This window comes from Prunus mume, linkage group LG2, assembly GCF_029339155.1.
Source record: "Prunus mume cultivar Tortuosa linkage group LG2, ASM2933915v1, whole genome shotgun sequence".
Lineage (NCBI taxonomy): Eukaryota > Viridiplantae > Streptophyta > Magnoliopsida > Rosales > Rosaceae > Prunus > Prunus mume.
The window spans coordinates 6767832-6788129 of NC_142699.1; the positions used below are offsets into that span (position 1 = coordinate 6767832).

Sequence of the window (20298 nt, forward strand, 5' to 3'; positions counted from 1 at the left end):
TATTGGTAGTGATATTTTCGTTCAAATGGCAGCTGCAAATGGTCAACATATAGCGATATGAACTTTAAAAAATGAAATAATTCACTTGACTCATGCATACAACGGTTTAGACCCCTCCCCCCTTCCAAGTTCGGAGCAACTTAACCACCACGCTAGTCATCACTTGGTGATTAGTACATATGGAATATGGTATGTTTAACTCTTCCAAGATGTTTCTCAAAATAAAAAATAATTACTTATTGTTCTATATTGTCGATCAAATATTTAATTACTTAATATAATTTATTTCTTTCCTATTTAATCTATTTAATGTTATTGATTATTTTATTATTCATTATAAGTACTTACATTACTAAATTTCCCTCCAAATTGTTGCTTAATTACTTAAATCTTTATGATAATTTTCTTTATTTCCTATTTAATTCTTCCTTGGATAACTTTATTTATGTTCTTAGTTAATTTTCAATCTTCAAGTATTATTTTTTAAGCATGGTAAAGTATTTAATTTTCATGACAAATAAAGTTGGTTTACATCTTTAATGATTTTTCAAGTTTTAATAAATAATATATATATATAAGAACGTATACCATGTCATGTCCAGTGAATAACGTGAAACAAAGTTATTCATTTATCTTATCATGTAATATATAAAGTGTAAACTATTGTAGTAAAAATGATAAATAAATTACTAGATGGTGTTTAATTTTCTATCATTAATTATTCTAGATTTTATAAGTCACAAAGTTTGTCAGCTCGCAATATAATCAACTTAAATCACTCAAACCTACTATGCAATGCATTTCCTTCAAATCTTTTGTGTTAAAATAATAGATGATTGACTAAATAAACTTTTTATAAAGTTTCATTAAAAATTTCCATATATTTATCACAATTTCTGTGGTTTTTATCTAATTTTTATTGATATCAATATTTTCCCGATATTTCCATCGATATTTCCGTGTTTTTGAACCACCGATATTTTTGAAACCCTCGATATTTAAGACCTTGCTCACCACCCACACCCCCCTCCCTAACCATTAGTTACTTGGGTTGTTATAACTAGAAGCAAAATATACTTGATTAATGAATACAATATTATGATGTAGATATGCTTATTCTCAATTAGGTGTTCATACTAGATTGGTGTCTGGTTGCCATTTGCCACCTTTGAGGAGAGGCCAACTCTTCACATATGGACAAGGTTTGGGGTTCCAGCTTTGTCGATTTCCATTACAAGAAGGAAGGAAGAAAAATAAGCAACCTCAAAAGAAAATTAATAAAATTTGTTTAAAATGATAATATCATGGATTGAATTGAACCGTATAATATATATATATATATATATATATGCATGCAAATATTGAACCAAACTACAAAAACTTATTTATAAACAAGCACTTATGGGATATATTAGGCCCTTTAATTTCGGTCTCTAAACATGCAAGACAATGATTTTTGGAAAAAAAATTAATTATAATTCACAATGCCATGACGACTTTCCCTATAATTTATGCCTAACTATATCTTTCAAAATGACAATGCATTATGCATATTAAAAATCAAGTTCAGTTTTGGTATGATATACTCAATAGAAATTCAACTTTGAAATAATGCAAGGAGGACACTTCGAGGATTTTGATTTGCCATTCAAATTGTTTAGTTGAATCATTTTGTATACAAATTAATTAATTCACAATATATCCAATATGAATAATAGGACAACCAAATTCATCAACCTATCATTCTCGTATTCCATCATTAGTTCAACATTATATATACATTGACCAATAATGGACGACTAGGAGTATATTTTTCTTGTCATTTTTTTTACAAGGGGGAGTTCGAATTCGAGTGCAATGAGGCGAGCACACTATCTTGATCAACTGATTTAATCCATATTTATGACAAAAATATCATTTTAATTAAGAAGATTTTTATTTAAAAAAAAGGATTAATCAATCGCGCCATATTAGTTTGAATTATAAATTGTGGGATTCGTTCGAATAAACCGACTTTCTACACAATTTGTGCATGCCTACCTATATCTTTCAATGCACATATTAAATGTATGGTTAAAAAAATTAGTTAGTGTTTGGTAATGATCTACTTATAGACTTTAATAATACAAGAAAGACACTTGGAGGATTTTGATTGCTCAATCAATTACTTAATTGAAAATTTTGTCTGCCAATGAATTAATTCACCAATAATATGACTAATAATTAGTAGAACAACTAAATCATTCTCTTCTCCTATTAGACAAGGATATATCTACATCGACCAATAATGCACAATTCTAGTAATCCTTCCCTTATATATATATATATATATATATATATATAACCAATAAGTTTTTTTTCTTGATTTGTTTCATTGAGTTGTCAAAATAAATATATTTTAATATTAAATTGAATAGAATTAAAAATCTCCAAATCATATAGTTGTAGAGATGTGATGTGATACATTTATAAATTAAAATGATTGTAGAGCTAAATAGTCTTACAATCAAATTTTACTCTACAGTAGTGAAAAGGATAACAAGATTTTGATAAACATTTGATTTCGTTTAGGGGTGTCTCGAACCCATTTCATTTGTTCTGAGTCTGTTTAAGTTTGCTTTTGGGGTGTTAACCCCTTTTTTTCACCCCAAAAAATAAATAAATTAAACATCCTAATCAAGAAAACAACAGTCAATTGAATTTGATTGTTATTTATGAATGTCTATAAATGTTAGCACATGCATAAAGTTGTTGATAATGATTTGTTAAGTTTTATTTAGAATCAGAAAAATTATGAATCGGAAAAGTAAGAAACACGAAAGAGAGAGATGAGGATGAGATCAATTATCTTTCAATCGACTGAATTATGTGTTGTGATGTGAAACTATATTATATTCTTTCGATTTCTTAAATTTCAGCAAGTGTAAAAAAGAAATTGGAAATCGAAATAATTCCAGTATTCATTGGAGATGGATAAGTAAGCTTGACATGCTTGGCCAGGAGAGGTGGGCGGTGAGATCATGCTGTGCGAATTGATTGGGAATATAGAAGATTGCAAAAATGTCATCACTCACTTACTCACGATATGTTTGTGAAACACAAAATGGTCGTCGGACCACTTCATTCAATCCAAGAAGAATCTTTTGTTTGCGAGAGTAGCCTTTTTGCTTTGGAACCCAGCTGCTGCACACTCAAATTCAAATGTTTTTTTTTTTTAAAGTCTCTTGTATATTATTAGCTTATTATGTTGGCCTATTATCACTTATGAATAATCACACTAAACATTATCAAAATAATAATAGTTGAATTTTATGTGCAAAATTGCCAAGTTTTTTGTTTTGTTATGTAATCCTATATTAGAGATATTGGGGTTGGGGAATTCCAACATACGAGAACAGATGACTTCATATGCATGAATTCTTAATTTCTTAAGCTATAAGTCATTTGTCGGTGTTTGTATCAAAATTTGCAAATATTCATTTTTCTATTAGGCTATTTATAATGATAATGGCGACACACTCACACAATTCAATCTCCTGACTTATTTCTGGGACTAGAAGGCCTGCAATTACTAGTAGGTGGTTAAATGCAATTACTAGTAGGTCATATAACCACTTTAAGTGGCCCCAATGCAATTACTCTTTTTTTTGGGTCAATACCCCCAATGCAATTACTAGTAGGTGGTTAAATGCAAACCCTATAGTCACTTCATAATAATTTTATTAACAATTATATAGTAAATGTTTATAGGAAAAAAAGAAAGAAAGGGGAAAGTACAGTCATATTAGCCTATTAATCCTCCACACTCAAGACTAATGTCCTTTTTTCAGTCTATTATTTACTATTGTAAGATATCGTGTTATAATTCGGATCATTCACACATATAATTCTAATTCCGTCCATAGCTAGAGCGATCTTGGGGCAAACAACTAGGTTTAAAAAGTGGCATCTTGGGCCACTCATTTCATTTGACCCTTTTTAACAATTTTTGGTAATGGCATGTGGTATATTTTGGGCACAAATATTACAATATCATTAGGATGAGATCTTATAGAATAGAAGAATGTAAATTTTCCCATGCATCATATATTATGAACAAAAGTCATCCCAAAAAGGAAAATTTGATCCATAGGGACCCCTTTCCTCCTCTCTCTTAAATTCAATAGCCAAAAAGGAAACCGAAGAATATTGTACATGGGCTGGGTTTGCTGTAAGAGGCTAAAACTCAAATCTTGGGCAAAAGTCATCCCAGACCCCTTCCCAAAATCCCAGCCCAAACTAGCTGTAGATTTTGATATCAGCCAGACTAGACTATGCAACATTGGCCGTTCTGTTTCTGTAGAAGCAAAAGCAACTCAGCACTTTTGGTTGTCGTTTTGGCTCCAAAGAGAAAGTTGAGCTAAAATTCTATCATCTAAATGAAAATAAGCAAGAAGAAGCAAAACCCTAGCAGCCTTCCTCATCCTCAGTTGGAATATTTTGTCTTGTAACTAAATCAATGGTGGCATTATTGAGGTAAAACTCTGGCAGACAACTCAGTGCTTAGTAGAAAGTCACTCTTTACACCTAAGTAAATTTCGGTTTTAGCTATAAAAAAATGTTGATAAAAAAATAGTGGCATTATTGAGATAATAACTTTTCTATTTGGCATAGCGTGATTCGCCGGGTATAACAAAACAGTGTTTTTCCCGCGCATTTCATAAAAGTTTTCTGTTGGTGGGGGTTCGTACAATTTTCTTTTTTTCAATGATCCCAAACACTCACCTTTCATTTCACTTGCGCTGGACGTTTTGTGGGGTTTGAGAACAGAATGCCCAAATATGGGTATGTAAAACAAAAAGGATTTATTGTGTGAGTACGTACCGAAGGATTTTCATAATCACTATCATCGATAGATTTTGTTATCATTAAATTAATGTTGATTTTGACAATACTACAAGTGTTTGAATGTTGGTCTCTATCCATTGATTTATGTAATGCATATTATGTAATCACAAATTTTGAAAACTTAAGCAATCATAAAATTTGTTAGTTTTTACGTTCGAAAGTAAAAAGAGATGTATATTCATAAGAAAATGTGCAGTACAATTATGTTACGTTAAACTATAACTTTTGATTTGAATAATTCATCGTTTGAGATGTTATACAACGCTAATTTGAATGTTTTAACGTTTGAATCTTTAGTTTAAATGGACAATCTATTGATTTACATCTAAACTCTCACGCAGGAGAAGATTATCTTATACATTGTGCATGTTATGCAGGCAAGAATGTTGGCCGGTAATTGAAGATTGGATCAAAGGAAGCAGAAGAAGCTGAAAAACCCAACGAGCCAAAGAGTGAATCAAAAATAGTCACAACTTACAAGAAAGAAAAGCAGAGAGCAGCAGCTGCAGCTCAATCTCATCTCATGTCAAATAAACAATACAAGTAACGTCTTGAAAGCATTTTGATGGTAAAAAAATATGACATGACAGGACAAAAAACGGCCTCGTTTGCATCATCTGCAGCAGAGGGCAGCGATTTCACAATGCAATAAAAGAAAGAAAGCCCAAGATTCTGCCGGGTGGAAGGGTTTTGAAAACTATGTTGAAAAAAACCTTCACTGATCACTCCAAAACCATTTTTTTGTTTCTATTAATTTAAAATTAATTAATTCCCAATCTGATACGTCTTCTTTTGTCTTCACAGCAAACAAAAATGAACTGTAGGGCATGGTGGATCAGACTGGGGTATTGGTTTGTCTGTTGTCGGGCTGGTGACTGGGTGGTTGGTACAGATGGGGTCCCTGTCCAAATTTCTATCTTCTCAGTCAAATGAAATTTGAACGGTCAGGATTGATTGGACGGCCAAGTGAGAAGAGAATGCTGCTGGTTATGGGGATTTAGGGTACGATACGATGGGTCATTCACCCGTCCATCCATCCATTGTCCATAAGGTGAATATCTCCTACTGTCAGATTACAAGAGTATAACTTGAATGATGTTGAAGATCAACTTTTTATTTTATTTTATTTATAAATTAACGAATTGAAGATACAACTTCAGGTGCATGAATAAACGTTATTAATGATTATTATATGATAAATTAACACTTAATCTGCTTGTATTTTTATTTTCAAAATTGAAAGAGCTTTCAAATTCACGTTTACTCGAGAAAAACTTTGTTGCCTCATGAGCATGCACCCCTTGTTTCTACATAACTCCTAACACGATGCATGACAAGTGAGTAGAGAAGTAAGAATAAAGAATGCATGAAAGTAAACAAATAAAAACTGCTCCATTTTTCGTTGAAGATACAGGTGGGTCTAAAGACCTATACAAGATTTGATGATTTTGTAGTAGCTGTAAATAGTAGGTATTTTGAGCTACAAAACTTGAAAGTAGATTGAAGAAACCGACCATAAATGGGAATGGGAGGACAGTTGAAGGATAATAGGATCAACTCAATAGTAGACAGAAAGTATGTGAGTTTGTTGATATAATTGGATCCAAGCCAACCTGTCTAAACGTGAGCTGAATATGATGTGTCAGCACATTATTACGTTATTTTATTACGTAGTTCACGACATTATACATAATCTAATATACGACTACCTCTATGGTTTGAACTCTCATTCAATAAGATATGTAGTCTTAATGGCTTATGATAAATGTAACCCTTAATAAAACGATAAATCTAAATCATAATAGAAAAGGATGAATCCATCGATTTAATAGTGAATCTGTTCATCCAATTCTAGAAATTTACTTTGTTAGTATTTTTTTGGTTAGAAGAGATCTTAAGTTGGAATCTCACTCCCCTCTTGTTTTTAACATGATTTATTCCACATCATTTGTTGTTAAAGATTCTGGTAGTCCATTGCAAATTCAAAGCCCAAACCCAACCAATGACCTCGCTCGAGGATCAGACTGGGACTGCCATACCAAGCCCATATAAAAGAGATCTTTATGTTTTGGTTTCGGATTTACTTAAATGCTAGGAAGAAACCACCAGCCCTCCACTTAACCCAACTCAACAAATCCTATAAAAAGAGACAATGTGAAAGAATATCATTTTATTGACTGGCAAGACCTTTCATTCAATTTACTTTCATATGCAAATCATGGGGGACCCTTTTTTACCTGCTTGCAATCAATCAGCAGTATTCACCACCCCATTGAGTAAAAAAAATGAAAAAAGAATTAGTAAACCACAAGGGCAATGTAACTTTTTACTCAAGTAGCGGTTCACAAGGGACTTGGCCAAAAATGTCAGGACATGAATCCCAATGTCCTTTTTCTCTTGCCTCCCAATATCCACCGATGTACTGGTATGTGTCGCTTCCTTTATCCTTTGCAAACCACTGCGGCCTCCAACCCTGCTCTTGCATCTTTCGAGCCTGAATCCCGATCAAAGCAGCATTCCGTCAATTACAACAAACCAATAAATACTATTTTTGCAAGAAGCTTAAACTGTCTCGTAATAGTTTGCAGCTGCTTATATGTGAGTTAATGACTTGGAAAAGATGCAAAACACAACTACAAAAAAAAATGTTGATACTTATATATTCGAAAATGCAATATTACCTGCCGTTGCCTCTGCTCTAGCCTCAACTTCTCTGCATTTGCCATTTCATACTCCCCATTTTCCAGATACCTTTGATCGGGTCTGAGCCTTGAATCTGTTGGGGGCAACTTCTCCTGCATGTCATTAAACTTGAAGAATCATAAACTGCTAGCAGTCATCACTTCAAACCGTACTTTCCATACCACCAACATCTACACAAGATAGATCAAACTAAGGAACACACTCATCAAAATAATTACCTTAAGTCCAGGGGTGAGTTCATTCATTGTGATGGCAAAGCGTGTTAAGTTATATCTGGTTGGAAACTTGGGTGGCTTGCTCCTCTTCCACAGCAGGCAGGCTTCAGATAAAGAATCAGATCCTTTTCCTTTCCCTGAACAGTCTCCATTCACATAGTGCATGCTCTCATCCCATTTTCCAAACATTGTTGCTACCGTTTTCCCATTCCTATCTTGAACTATACCATGTACCTAATGGAGAAAAGCAGAAAACATACAAGTAGTTAGAAGATTTTATCAACTAATAAATAACTGCCACAGAACAGATATCATATCGTGTTCCATTCTCTTTTTTTTTTTTGGTCAAGATGTTCCATTCTTTTCTATAAAAGATTCACGTCTTTTTCCTTTAATTTCCTAAACATTTTCAAAAACATCAGAAGTATTTCTGTATGAAGAAAGGTGGTAAAATGAGGTGAACTGCAAAATGTCCACACATTTTTCCCAACCTGATAAGGAAAAAGAAAAGACAGGACTGTCTGATAAAACTCACAGGGCAAACTCTTCAGTCATTTCTCCTTTCTGAATAAAGCGGTTCTCAGTTATCAAATTGGGCATATACTGAAACTTAAGTTCACTTTCACAAATTGCTGACGGTGTTTCTTATCATTTGTTTCTTCAGTTTCCCCAGCATAAAATCATAGAATCATAATCGTAATATCACACACCATTGTTCTCTACTTTGAAAATTACAGCCCTCTAAAACCCAATTTAAGTTGAACTTAAATTTTGAAATACATTTACAGAAACACAACCACCACCAACATTAGTCTATGTAAACTGGCTGCTGACTCGATAGTTATATAACAAAGCCTCTCTTTAAAAAAAATTATATATCAAAACCATTTAGTAATCATATTCTATCTGCAGATTCAAAGTTGTCTGAAATACTGGGAAACGCTAGAAGCAAAATTTTACGCTAGAAGCAAAAATTTTTCCTGCTTCAATTAATAACATGCTGGCGTGATCAACTTAAATGAAATACAATTGAAAAAGAAGATAGTACCTGGTGAGGATTTCGGTCAATGATAGACTGCTCCTTAAATTTCAGCTTACATGAAAACTCATGCTTTCCCTGTATTCGCATTGTACCATAGTGATCACAGTACAGCTTTCCCAAAATGAGGTTGTAAATGGATGTCGTAACCTGGCCAAAAAGAGTTCACTTTTAGACATGAACTTAGAAAATAATGAACACAATCCTTGAGTTGCTGGGGTACATACTTTACTCCATTGAAGAACTTCCCCATCATCAAATTCCAAGGTCAGAACACCAACAGGATCAAGCTGAATCGAGCGACCCCAGAATTTACTCTTCAAATTGCTGTCTCCCCAGAATTTCCATCCTTTACCCTCACAGTGGCAAGCAATAATCATGGGGTGATGACTAACCTGACACCCAAAATATAAGAACCTTTACTATTTGATACATAGTAGAAAAAGAACAATAATGGGAATTTAAATCGATTAAATATACAAAGGTTGCACCCTAAGGACAAAAGACGGTGAATAAAATTCAGTTAGTCATATGCTTAGATTCTTCCACATACGCCATATAACAGGGATGCCTAATTTTTTTTTGTAGGGACTACCACAAATATCTCCCCCAACCCCTGGGTTTTCTGATAGTTACTTCACCTCTCTGCTCAAACAAGGCTCATTTCTTTCCAATACATTATACCTTTTTCATTTATCAGATTACCTATTCAGAATTCAGGCTATCTGGGGAGTTTCAAACTTTCAAATCTCAATACATGGATGTTTTGATTTATATTTAATCAAAATCAACTTAAACGTTTTTAAAAAATCTGAAACTAGCTTCACTGGGCGACAATACTTTTCTCCTCCCACAACTGCATATCAAAAGTTAAAAATTGTTCATCATTGATCAAATGGTGATGTTAACTTCAAGATTCAATGTTCTCATTGACCACGTAAGATTCTTTACGATCATGTTTGGGTGTCACAATCCAAGCGTATTTTAGTATGAATACTTGATAAATGCACCACTCAGCTGAATATATTAATCTTGTCCACCCCAATCGGACAGCATCACATGGCCTAATTCTCACAATGTAAATATATTCAAACAGAACAGAAGGTCTACACGAGAATAGTATATGAGATTGATTGTGATAAGATAACTTGCAAGTTCAGGTCTAAGACTTTTTCACACCTTCTCTGAGAAAAACCGGAGGCCTTTGTCTGGATAGTCAGCCTCAAATGTTTCCCCCAATAATGGATTGAATGGCTTGCAAATCCTTCCTTCAGTTGATGCATATCCAGAAACCGCAAAAGCAGCCACATTAAGAATCCTCATAAGACTATTACCCTGCAAGGCTTCAAGGAAAGCCAAAAGTAAGTTAAGAGAGCACTGTGCTAATCTAACACATTTAAGAAAGCTATTGTTGGCAGGAGACTAGCATTGCAATGCGGATGGCTTTGAGGTCTTACCCTTTTACCCCATTCATAAGCTCGATCAAGGAGGTATGAGTATTCCAAATCCTCAAAACCTTTTTGTAGAGTAGACAGAGGCTCATTAAAGTATACAGGAAGACAGATTTTTGTGAGATCCTTCCCAATGTTATCCTTAATCATTGACCAAAGACTAACACTCTTCTCTTTTTCAACAGGGTCAGGCAATTTCTTACGCCGCTTGATGAAAGGAAAGTTAGCTCCAACTGATCTCATGGATGGATCGATACCATCTTCTGATTCAATGGCATTTATCCCTTCATCATCTGAAGAGACAGATGACATCCGATATTCGGACCCATTACTTTTGAAAGAACTTGATGAAAGAAAATCACGAGTATCAAAGAAAGCATTGTCCTCTTCATCTGTTTCTTCCTCTGCAGCATCATCAACCCTTCCATTATCTTCGTCAGAGTCACTTGCACTTCCTTCTGAAAAATTAATACCAATGCAGGATTAAATTAGCATAAGGAAGCATGACGTAAAACCTAGAGAATATATTAGAACACATCATTTCACATGGCACAGAGTCCGGCACATTCTAATATTACAAATGCAAAGAGAGGTTGGAAGAAAGGCAATTTAAGTAACATATATAACTTGTTACAGGAAACAAGAAATACGTGTTGTTAAACTTCTACCTCAATGCTTACCACTGAATTTGTCTTGCCTTGATCTAGCAGAAGCCCCACCATCTTTCAACTGACGGCTCTCATCAACCACTGTATTCTCCAAATCTACCTTTTCTGTCTACACAATACAGTATAAATAGCCATTTTATTAGCAAGAAACAAATAAGTAAATGAGGAATAAAATCCCCGCACCAGAAGTTAAAACTCTTAAGGAAGCAACCTTGGTATGAACAAAAGATACCTCTTTGAAAAACGATTATATACATGAGTGAGATGAGCAGCATTGTACAATTATCTAGTGTCCCTTTTTTGGCATCTATTAAAATGTCATTAGTACACCTCTCTTTCTTCTAGGTAATGAGGACATTTTTCTTTACTTTTCTCATTCAATGATATACTGGCGTATGTGTGTAAGATTGATCCGACATTCAATGATATATGCCCTTTTTCAAAGAGTAAGTGGGGTAGTTTTACAGGTGCTAATATTGTGAAAGTGGGGTATGGGGAAAGTAGGTTAGTCTTCTAAGGCATTTTCGATTTGATGAAAGTAGTTTTTAATCCTCAAACATGTTGATGTTAGATGAAGTGAAGCCTCGCACTCAATCAGGAACATTATTCAATCTTGACCTCAACAGAGCTATTAGGTAAACAGTCAAGAAGGTAATGAAATGGCTATGAAAGTCGTAAGAAGAGACAGCAATGGTGACTGGCTTACTTGTCAAGTGTTACCACAGATTACTCTTAAAAAAAGACAGGTGAAATTTGAAAATGCAACTACAATATGTTTCCTGGTAGAAACCCCATACAGACAAGTGGTCTTTCAATACACCAAATTAATATGATCCAGATGCATATATAGATCATCAACTCCTGTTTTTCAATGAAATCAGCTTATTCCAAAACTTAGACCACCAAAGAAACAGGATGTAGCATAAATCTACGAGAGACCATGCTTCATACAAAGACAATACTACAAGATATCACTTGTCAAAACAAGAAAACATGGATGCCAAATAATATTCAGATTGCCCTAAATGAAATAACTCTTCACTCATTAAAGTTAGTGTTTTTCAGCAATCTGAAAAGAACTAACAACCACCACCATAAAGTTGATGTAGCGTCCATTAAACACTCCACATTTAGCGTTCAAAAACCGATAAACATCCTAATATTACTGGAACTGTGGAAGGATACTACTTCGACCTGTTTAAAATAACTCATCAGTCCTTGAACAGATATTGCATTACCCATGCCACAAGAAAATCCCAGAGAGAAAACCACAGGTCTATACTAAAGACTCAGCCCACGCCGATTTTCAGACAAACCACCTAGAAAATATATAATTAGAATTGACCAACTTTTAGTCATTTGGGCAGTTTTTAAATTTTTCATAATAGTACGGACAGAAACTAAACAAGAGTGATCGAGTTTGTACAGTATCAATGTCATCTTCTGGTGTAGTGACCTTGCCATGATTTCTTTAAATTAAGGCACTGATACTAAATAATGTCCTTCGATTAACACTCACATCACTCAAGCCAAAAGACAACAAAAACACAATTAGTAAGATTGATTATATTTAAAAAAATTTACAAAATTTTGAGAAAGAAAAATAGCCCCTATCTCCCATTCTGCACAAACGAATCACAACAAATGACTACTCCACAAAGCTGAAACACACTACGCCAACAGCCTCCTAGCAATTTACTTCGTGGTTTTAAGAAAAAAAAAAGAAGGATTTCTGCATGGTAGGAAACCAAAGAAGAAGACTCCGAATTTCAATGGGCACAAGGTTTCCATACCTCTAACTGTCGCAGCGTGTCGATTAAGAGCCACTGCTTCTGCTTGAGCAGTAGGAGCTGGTTCTGTAGCGCTGCAAACTCAGTCCTCATTATCTGTTCACTGTCCTGAATGGCTGCATCCCTCACACCTTCTTCCACAAGTCGCTGCCTAAGTTTCTCGGTTGAAACGGCGACATTGTCCACCGGAGCCATCAACTCGCTGTTAGAAATCCGCGGGAACATGTCTTTCACGGCCTGCAATGCTTCCACCCACGCGTATCGATCTTCTCGCGACTCTGCCCTCAAATGCAGCCTCTTGGTGCCTGTGAAGATCGAGAATCTCTTATCGTCCGATTTGCTTTCGCGGATGGTCGAAACCTGTGAATGAGTTCATCAAATCACAAAATTAGATTAGAATCAACCACAAATAATAAAATAAAACAAAATTGGGCAGAATTTAATCAAATTAAAATCTCATCTAATCAAATACTAAATTAATTTTTTTTAAATATACGACCAACGAAGAAAATGCCGATCACTTTAGAATTCCGATTAAAATTAAAATAGGAAACGAAATGAAAAAAAGATTTAAATAGAGAGAAATCATATACTTCTAATTCTTAATAATCGACGAAGAAATTAATCAAAACGTATAAACAGAAATGAAAATTTTGAAGCCAAGAAATGAAAACGAAAATCAAGAGAAGCTAAGAACCTTGAGATGGACTTCGCCGAAGGGCTTGCGACGAAGCTGGTGAGGAGTGCCATTCCTCCTGTGCCTCGAAATCCTCCGCATCGATTCTTCGCCGATGACTTTCGAGCCTTTCTCGGTCTCAACGCTAACGACTATCCTATCGGGGCCGTGAATCTTATAATACGACAACACTCCATCCTGCAACACGAACCACCTCGGCCGCCACCCCTTGCCGTAATTCACCCACTTGTACAGAATCCCCGAAACGCCATTCCCGACGATGTCGTTTATCTTGACGTCTACAGGCTGCTCCCGAGCCGAGGGCGGCCGCGCCACAACCTCTGCGGCTGCGACGGCTGCGGCAGCCGCTGCCGCCGTGGTCCGCTGGCTGAGGCGGCCGTAGTCTGCGCTGGAATGGCTGAAGCTGTTGCTATGATTGCTATTCGGGTCGAGTTTCGCGGGGCGGATGTGGGTGTCGGATCTGGAGCCGAAGGAGGACATGTGGAGGTCCGAGGAGTGATCGGAGAGCGTGGAGACGCAGCAGAAGGGATGCATATGGAATTATACGGAAAGAGTTGGGGGATGCTGAAATTGGGCTCGGGCCGTGGTGCTGACGTGGCGGCAGAGAACGGCGGCGGTTACGGTTGCGGTTGGGATTATTGTTAGGGGTTTCATTTAGATTTTTAATTTTTAATTTTCAGCAATTTGCGTTGGGAATTGGGATTGAGGAGAGAGAGCGAAACGGATAAAGCGAGTTTCGCGTGAAAATGGGAGAAACGGTTATAAAGAGGAAGGAGTTGGGGTTTCGGAGGGAGCGACGGTGACGGAGCGGTCAATACAAACAACTCTCTCTCTCTCTCTCTCTCTCTCTCTCTCTCTGTTTTAAAAAAAATATGAGGCGGTTGGGCCACTGTGTCTGTGATGAGTTGTGACTTTCTCTCTCTTGAGGATTGGGGTGGGATTGGGTGCGGGGAGGAGTGAGGGGTTAAGGTGGAGACGGCAGCCGGCTGGGTGGTGGGAGAGCGACACGTGGGAAACGCGTCTGGGGACGCGTGTTGGGGAGGGAGTGGTTAGTAAGTGGCGGGGGTGTTTGGATATTTGACGAGGGATGGTTAATGGCTTTCACGTCTTTGACTTGGGACTTTGGCAATTGCGCTGGCGTTTGGGTACTTTTCTTACGTATTGGAAACTTCTTTCTTTTCTTTTTTGTTTTTTTAAATATAATGAAATTAATTCGATAATTTTTTTAATTTAAAATTGCAACTACCTTGTGAAAAAGGCCTAAAATTGGATGCTCATGAACACATCTGAATGCCTAAGGCAATGTAATTAGATGCTTATTCATGTAATTTTAAAATAGTGCTAATCAACGCTTATTAGTCGTTCATTACATTTTATTTTGAACGTTTTAGGTGGGTACATTGTAGCCAAATCAAAAGAGTTGGTTGTACAATTATATCGCATGAAGACGATATTCAACATTTTTTTCTCTCTTTTCGTACCAAAAATAAAACCTACTTTGTTGAGATAGTTACAAGTTACAATCCCTTCACTCTTTTTTTTTTGGTTCAAGTTACAGAGCAAGTAAATTTGAAATTTTTTGGAATTTTAAAGCACTTTGATTAAATAACAAAGGGTCTAATTTGGTATTATGGTGTTGTTGATCTATCCATTTTTTGTTAAGCTTATCTCATTTGTTGTCCCCGTTGCATTTTCCATTTGTTAAACATCAATGCATTTAAATTTAATTGTATGTGTGAGAAACCCTTTTCCCTGTAGTTTAGACTATCGCTTAAAAAAAAAAAAAAAAAACTTAGTGTATTTAGTTGTTTACATTTATAATCTTGACAGTTGAATAAATAATAAGTAAACTAAACTAAGATTTATGTTCTCATGCCCACAATAATGAATTAGTTGGTCTAGACACTCAATAACCAAATTTCATCCTTAAGAGCAACTACAATAAATCCCTCTATTAGATAGTTTGGCTAAACTTTGGTAAAGAGTCTACATCTAAAGCCAATCTTTGGATTGATGAACATTATAGTTAGACAATCTATTTAAGGAGGAAGAGAAAATAAATAATACAAATTTATAAATAAACCCAATCTTAGACATGTATTTATAAAAAAACCCAAGCACTATTTAAACATAGAAACACACCCAAAATCAACTCAAAAGTCAACTTTTTGGGTGTGTTTATAAATGAGTTTTGAGTGTGTGTAATGATGAGTGTTTATAAAGTGTTTTGGGTGTTGGGTTTTTTTATAATTTCAACCTCCATTTTGGGTGTTTTAGTGAAACTCCCAATAAATAACTACAAGTTTCAAGATGAGTGAAATCTAGGGTTGAGAAATCTTAGTTTGGTTACATTTACAAAAAGGTGTACATGTACACAGTACTTTTTTATCATTTGCAAAACATGGGAGTAGATTATAATTGTAACACAATTAATTGACAACATTGATTGTGACACGTGTATAATTCACATTTGCGACACAATTACTATCATTTGCACCCACGACACGTATATAACGCGCATTTTGACAAAGAAAATATGAGAGTTCAATGATCAAATCAAACCCTAACTAACTGTAGATGCAGGAGCTAGGTCATATAGCTTGCAAGCCAAAAGGAAAAAATAGAGGTAAAAGAGTTAAAAATCCTACTGTAAATTTCTGGGGTCTAGGTTGACGTCAGGGAATTATTGCTCGCGTGAAAATTCAAACCTACAGAATCGTAAAGGGAAGAAGATTTCATCCTAAATCCAATTATTAGATGATAATCTCCTTGATTACGATTTGTCTTGACTGGCCTATCAAAAAGTTGATTTGTCTTGATTAAAATGCTTAAATCTGTTTGGGGTAAATGTTAGAAGCTTCTATTTTCCGAAAGTCATTGGTCCTATTTATTTCATGAGAAATTTCTTGTGACTATTTCGCGTCCGAGATTAAATAAAAACAAAGTAAATATTTACTAATTGGGTACACGTGTAAATAGTAGCAATATTGACCATATCCACCACAGCTTTGAATCTAAGCTAATGTACTAATCATAATCTGGTTCCACGATTGACTTTTACTTATTCCCCCCTGTAAAAAAAAATTCTTATCTTCTAAATCATTTGATGATTGATTTTTTTGTTTTTTTTTTGTTTTTGGATATTTGGTTTTTTTAAATATTATTATTGGATTTGGGGGATCACCGAAAGAATATCAAATCTTTACAACCAAATGGCATATAACATTATTTTGATACCAGAAGATTTGGCATCCGAGGAAGGACTTCTCTAGGCCTAGGCTACTAACCAACAAAAAAGATTTTGTTAATTTGTGTATAATAAGTTTGCAAGGGCTTGAAACTTAAGTAATTGCGAGTATTTAGGCGTGCACACGAGACCTCATCATCCAATATTATCTGTGTGAATTATTGAGTTTGCCACTGATATAAACTACTATCATCACTACTTTCGTAATTAAGGAAAAAAAAGGAAAACTATTCTGACTACTTTCAAATTACAATGTTGATTTATAGCGGTTCTTCTCTTCCTAATATTAAAAGAGATTCCAAAGTTTAACCTACCTTATCGATTGAGAAACAATCACAGTAAAAAGAACTCATGATTTGTGCTTTTTGGATAGTGGTGAATTCACAATATACACATTTCACATCAAAACTCAATTCAGAGAGCGACGTGGGAGTATGCACTGATTGAATAATACAAGCTAAAGACAAAGTGATCAAATTGGAAGCAACGACAAGAAGAATTTCGAATCACATTTGGATATCCGAACGTCCATATTGACTTTTGCCTTAAATTTTAGTATAATCTAATATAATTTCTTAATTATTATTATATGCATTGCAGGCAGTCCTCAAAAAAAATAATTTGGGAAATATTTTATATTCTTTTTAAAAATCTTTGTTGTGCTATAGTTGACTATATTCCCCAACTCTCACATTAGGGGGAATTATGGTGTTTTATTATTTTAAACCAAAATAAAACCATATTTGCAATATTTTAAGCCATCCATGCGTTTTTAGTGCATGATTTAAACAATGTTGTTAACTTTAGTTTAAAATACAAAACTATATGTTCAATGTTTAACCTAAATGTTTTTCTTTGGTCACAGTGTATCGTGCATATTATCATGGCTAACTTTTTTTTTTTCTCAATGAAAATCCAAATCACATGTGCTAATTATAATTAAATATGTTGTAATATGTATGTAACAGGGACACGATAATATACGTTGTGATACAAACTGAAATGAAAATGAAAGTGTCGAGATTATTTGATGCAAAATTGATTTGAATGGACGTTTGAATGAGGATGAAGAGACTGAATATGAAAATAACTTGCAAGTTCACGTAAGGAAACATATCAGCCAAAGGGGTCTAATCCAATGAAAAAATGCTTTGACTTGTAAATTAGTCATGTTCGAACCCTCACAGTACATTGATAGTGTGTGTGTGAGAAACCACATTCCCTTTGTAGTTTAGACTATAACTTGTATTAATAAATAAAAAGGCAAATTGAGAGAACGAAGCATTGCTACCGTGACACCAGAGTTTTTTCTCCATAAATTGAGACAATTAATCAAGGAAATGCAAGGGTCAAATCATGTATTTTTTAACGGGTGGGCTAGCGACATTTAGGCTAGCGACATTTACAAATCTAATGATAAATTTTTTTTTTAATGTACTTACAGTTTCTATAGTTTTTTTAGAATGCGAGATTGCGAGAGATTGCCCCGGGGCATCTCAAAAATATTCCACCATAGTTAAAGCACATTAAATCATATAAACCACATTAATTTATAGCTCAATTAGCATATTTTAATTTTAAAAAAGTCTTTGAATACAAATAATATTAGAAGTGGGGAAATTAAACCTTGGACAAGGATAAATCCAAACCACTGATGGTTCTCAAAAACCTCACTCGGCCACAGCCTACTGTAGTCCTCCCTCGTGAGGGAGTGGTATAAGGCGTGGCTGCATGGAACACATGTGGAGAATAATAAATAAAACGTGTAGCCGACCGCAGAGGGTCACGCGAAATTAGAGAATTTAGAAGAAACTGTTGTTAATTTTGAGTACGACCCCAAAAAAACCCAGTCAAAGCTGGCAGAGGGTGACGCTGATGACACACGCGGTGGTCGACCTTGGTGAGGAGCGAGAAGTAATCTTCTACTGCACAGCACAATGTACGTATCAACTTGTGTTGTGTCAGAACAGAGGACAGAGGACAAAGGACAACATTCTGTTTCTGTGTGCTTTGTTGGTACTCAGCTGGTACTTTTTTCTTCTCCTTTATTTTGGTAAATAAAAATAATCACCAATCTTTACCCTTTAGCATTTATTGATAGTTTTTAAGCTGAATAACTTTTGAGATTTAATCTCATACAAACGATATTAGAGAATGTGAAATTCAAATACAGACGGCTCTTTAATCATTTGAGTTATAAGTCCCTTGTATCTTCATGTTGATTTTAGTATCTTAATTAAAATAAAATGCAACATTATTGCATTATTGATTTAAAAAATGAACCAATTTCTTGACCTTTTGATTTATCTTTAGCAACAATAATATACATGCCTTTAGATTTGTAAGTTAATCATGAATAATGTTTGCGCTTATCCCATACACAAAAAAAAAAATACAGTTCAATGCGAAGGATCCAATAGTGTAGTGGTTTGGAGTAATTACTCCCTCACGCAAGATCCTGTGTTCGGATCCTAGCATATGTATAATGTGTGTGAATTTAATATATTATCGCTCATCTCAATAGTAAAAGTCCTATAAAAAAAAGAGTTCAATCTTGAGTCTTGACCTTTCCCCTAAACAATAGAAAATAGAAAATAATATATTGCATCAAATAATCATGCCCAATAAGAACTTTATAAAAGCATATAAAGTTTGGTTCTTATATAAACTAAATAAATAATAGCCTTTTTTTTTTCTTTAAATAAAAGAACAGATTTTAACCTACCCTAAGCCACTTACATTACCTCAACTAATTAAGGATCGAACCTACCCTGAAGTGTGACTAAATTATATTGAGTTTCTTTATAAGTTTAAGGTCCAACTAGGAGATAAAGAAAAACCTAACCCTATCCTGTAAAGCTATACCACTAAGAGCTAGCAAAGCATGCGATTTATTTTACAATATTAATGCAAACGATGAAGAAAGTGATGATTGGCACATAATTAGTTGTCTAAACAGAGCCACGTCTACTATTTACATCCTCTTGATCAGAAAGAACCCTAGAATTGCAAAAAAAACTTTATTGTAACATGGATAACACTAATTTGCTATTTCCGGCCAATAATGCAAAGAATATGTGCAAAAATTATTCAGTGTGTCATTGGGCTATTGACCGGAATAGCAAAAAATGATATTTTCTTTGCATGAAAGTCTCTCTTCTAGAATTGATGTAATTTTATGCAAAATTATATATCACATGCCCCAAAAGTTCCAAACATATGTAAACAGCAATAATTTCCCAATGTCCTCTGTTCTCTATGCAGCATTGCAATGCAAGCAAACCTCATCTTTGGATCTCCTCCATCATCAGTGCCACTAAGCATGCCTTCTTTTTGACTAAAACCCAATCATTTGCCAACCAATTTCTAACTCAGGGAAAATCTTTTTCGACTAAAAAAGGGTGAAGATTTAGATGTCACAGCCCACAAAGGAACACCAAACAATCAAAAGCAAGATACAAGAAAGCAAGAAAGAAAGAAAAGATGGGTGGATGGATTCGTATGTAATAGAAACACGATCTAATCGGATATGTAGATCATGATTGTGATTGATATCCTAACAGAGAATATATAGATCATGATTGATTTATATCCTAACAGA

The 20298-nt window shown here is 34.8% G+C and overlaps 1 protein-coding gene across 2 annotated transcripts; it reads right to left on the reverse strand.

Annotated features, from left to right (window-relative positions):
* Window positions 1-7042: 7042 nt before the first annotated feature.
* On the reverse strand, window positions 7043-14387 carry LOC103333081 (Pleckstrin homology (PH) domain superfamily protein). 2 transcript variants are annotated; one of them, XM_089045161.1, is made up of 10 exons: window positions 13451-14387; window positions 12757-13113; window positions 10976-11072; window positions 10302-10753; window positions 10024-10179; window positions 9072-9239; window positions 8854-8994; window positions 7809-8039; window positions 7569-7682; window positions 7043-7381 (listed from the first exon to the last, which is right to left on the reverse strand). In XM_089045161.1, exons 1-10 carry the CDS (start codon window positions 13982-13984, stop codon window positions 7214-7216), a joined length of 2418 nt encoding a protein of 805 aa, XP_088901287.1. In that variant the 5' UTR covers window positions 13985-14387; the 3' UTR covers window positions 7043-7213. The 2 variants fall into 2 exon arrangements, with proteins under 2 accessions (XP_088901287.1, XP_088901288.1); XM_089045162.1 differs by having other exon boundaries at window positions 10976-11068; window positions 13451-14374.
* Between the last annotated feature and the right edge of the window lie 5911 nt (window positions 14388-20298).

Excerpts from the sequence above, each read along its gene's own strand:
- LOC103333081 (XM_089045161.1), bottom strand. The coding sequence starts at position 13,984 with ATGCATCCCTTCTGCTGCGTCTCCACGCTCTCCGATCACTCCTCGGAC. Across the intron at positions 11,073-12,756 it reads ACACGCTGCGACAGTTAGAG|ACAGAAAAGGTAGATTTGGA; the intron begins GTATGGAAACCT and ends TGTATTGTGTAG. Across the intron at positions 9,240-10,023 it reads TCCGGTTTTTCTCAGAGAAG|GTTAGTCATCACCCCATGAT; the intron begins GTGTGAAAAAGT and ends TTTGGGTGTCAG.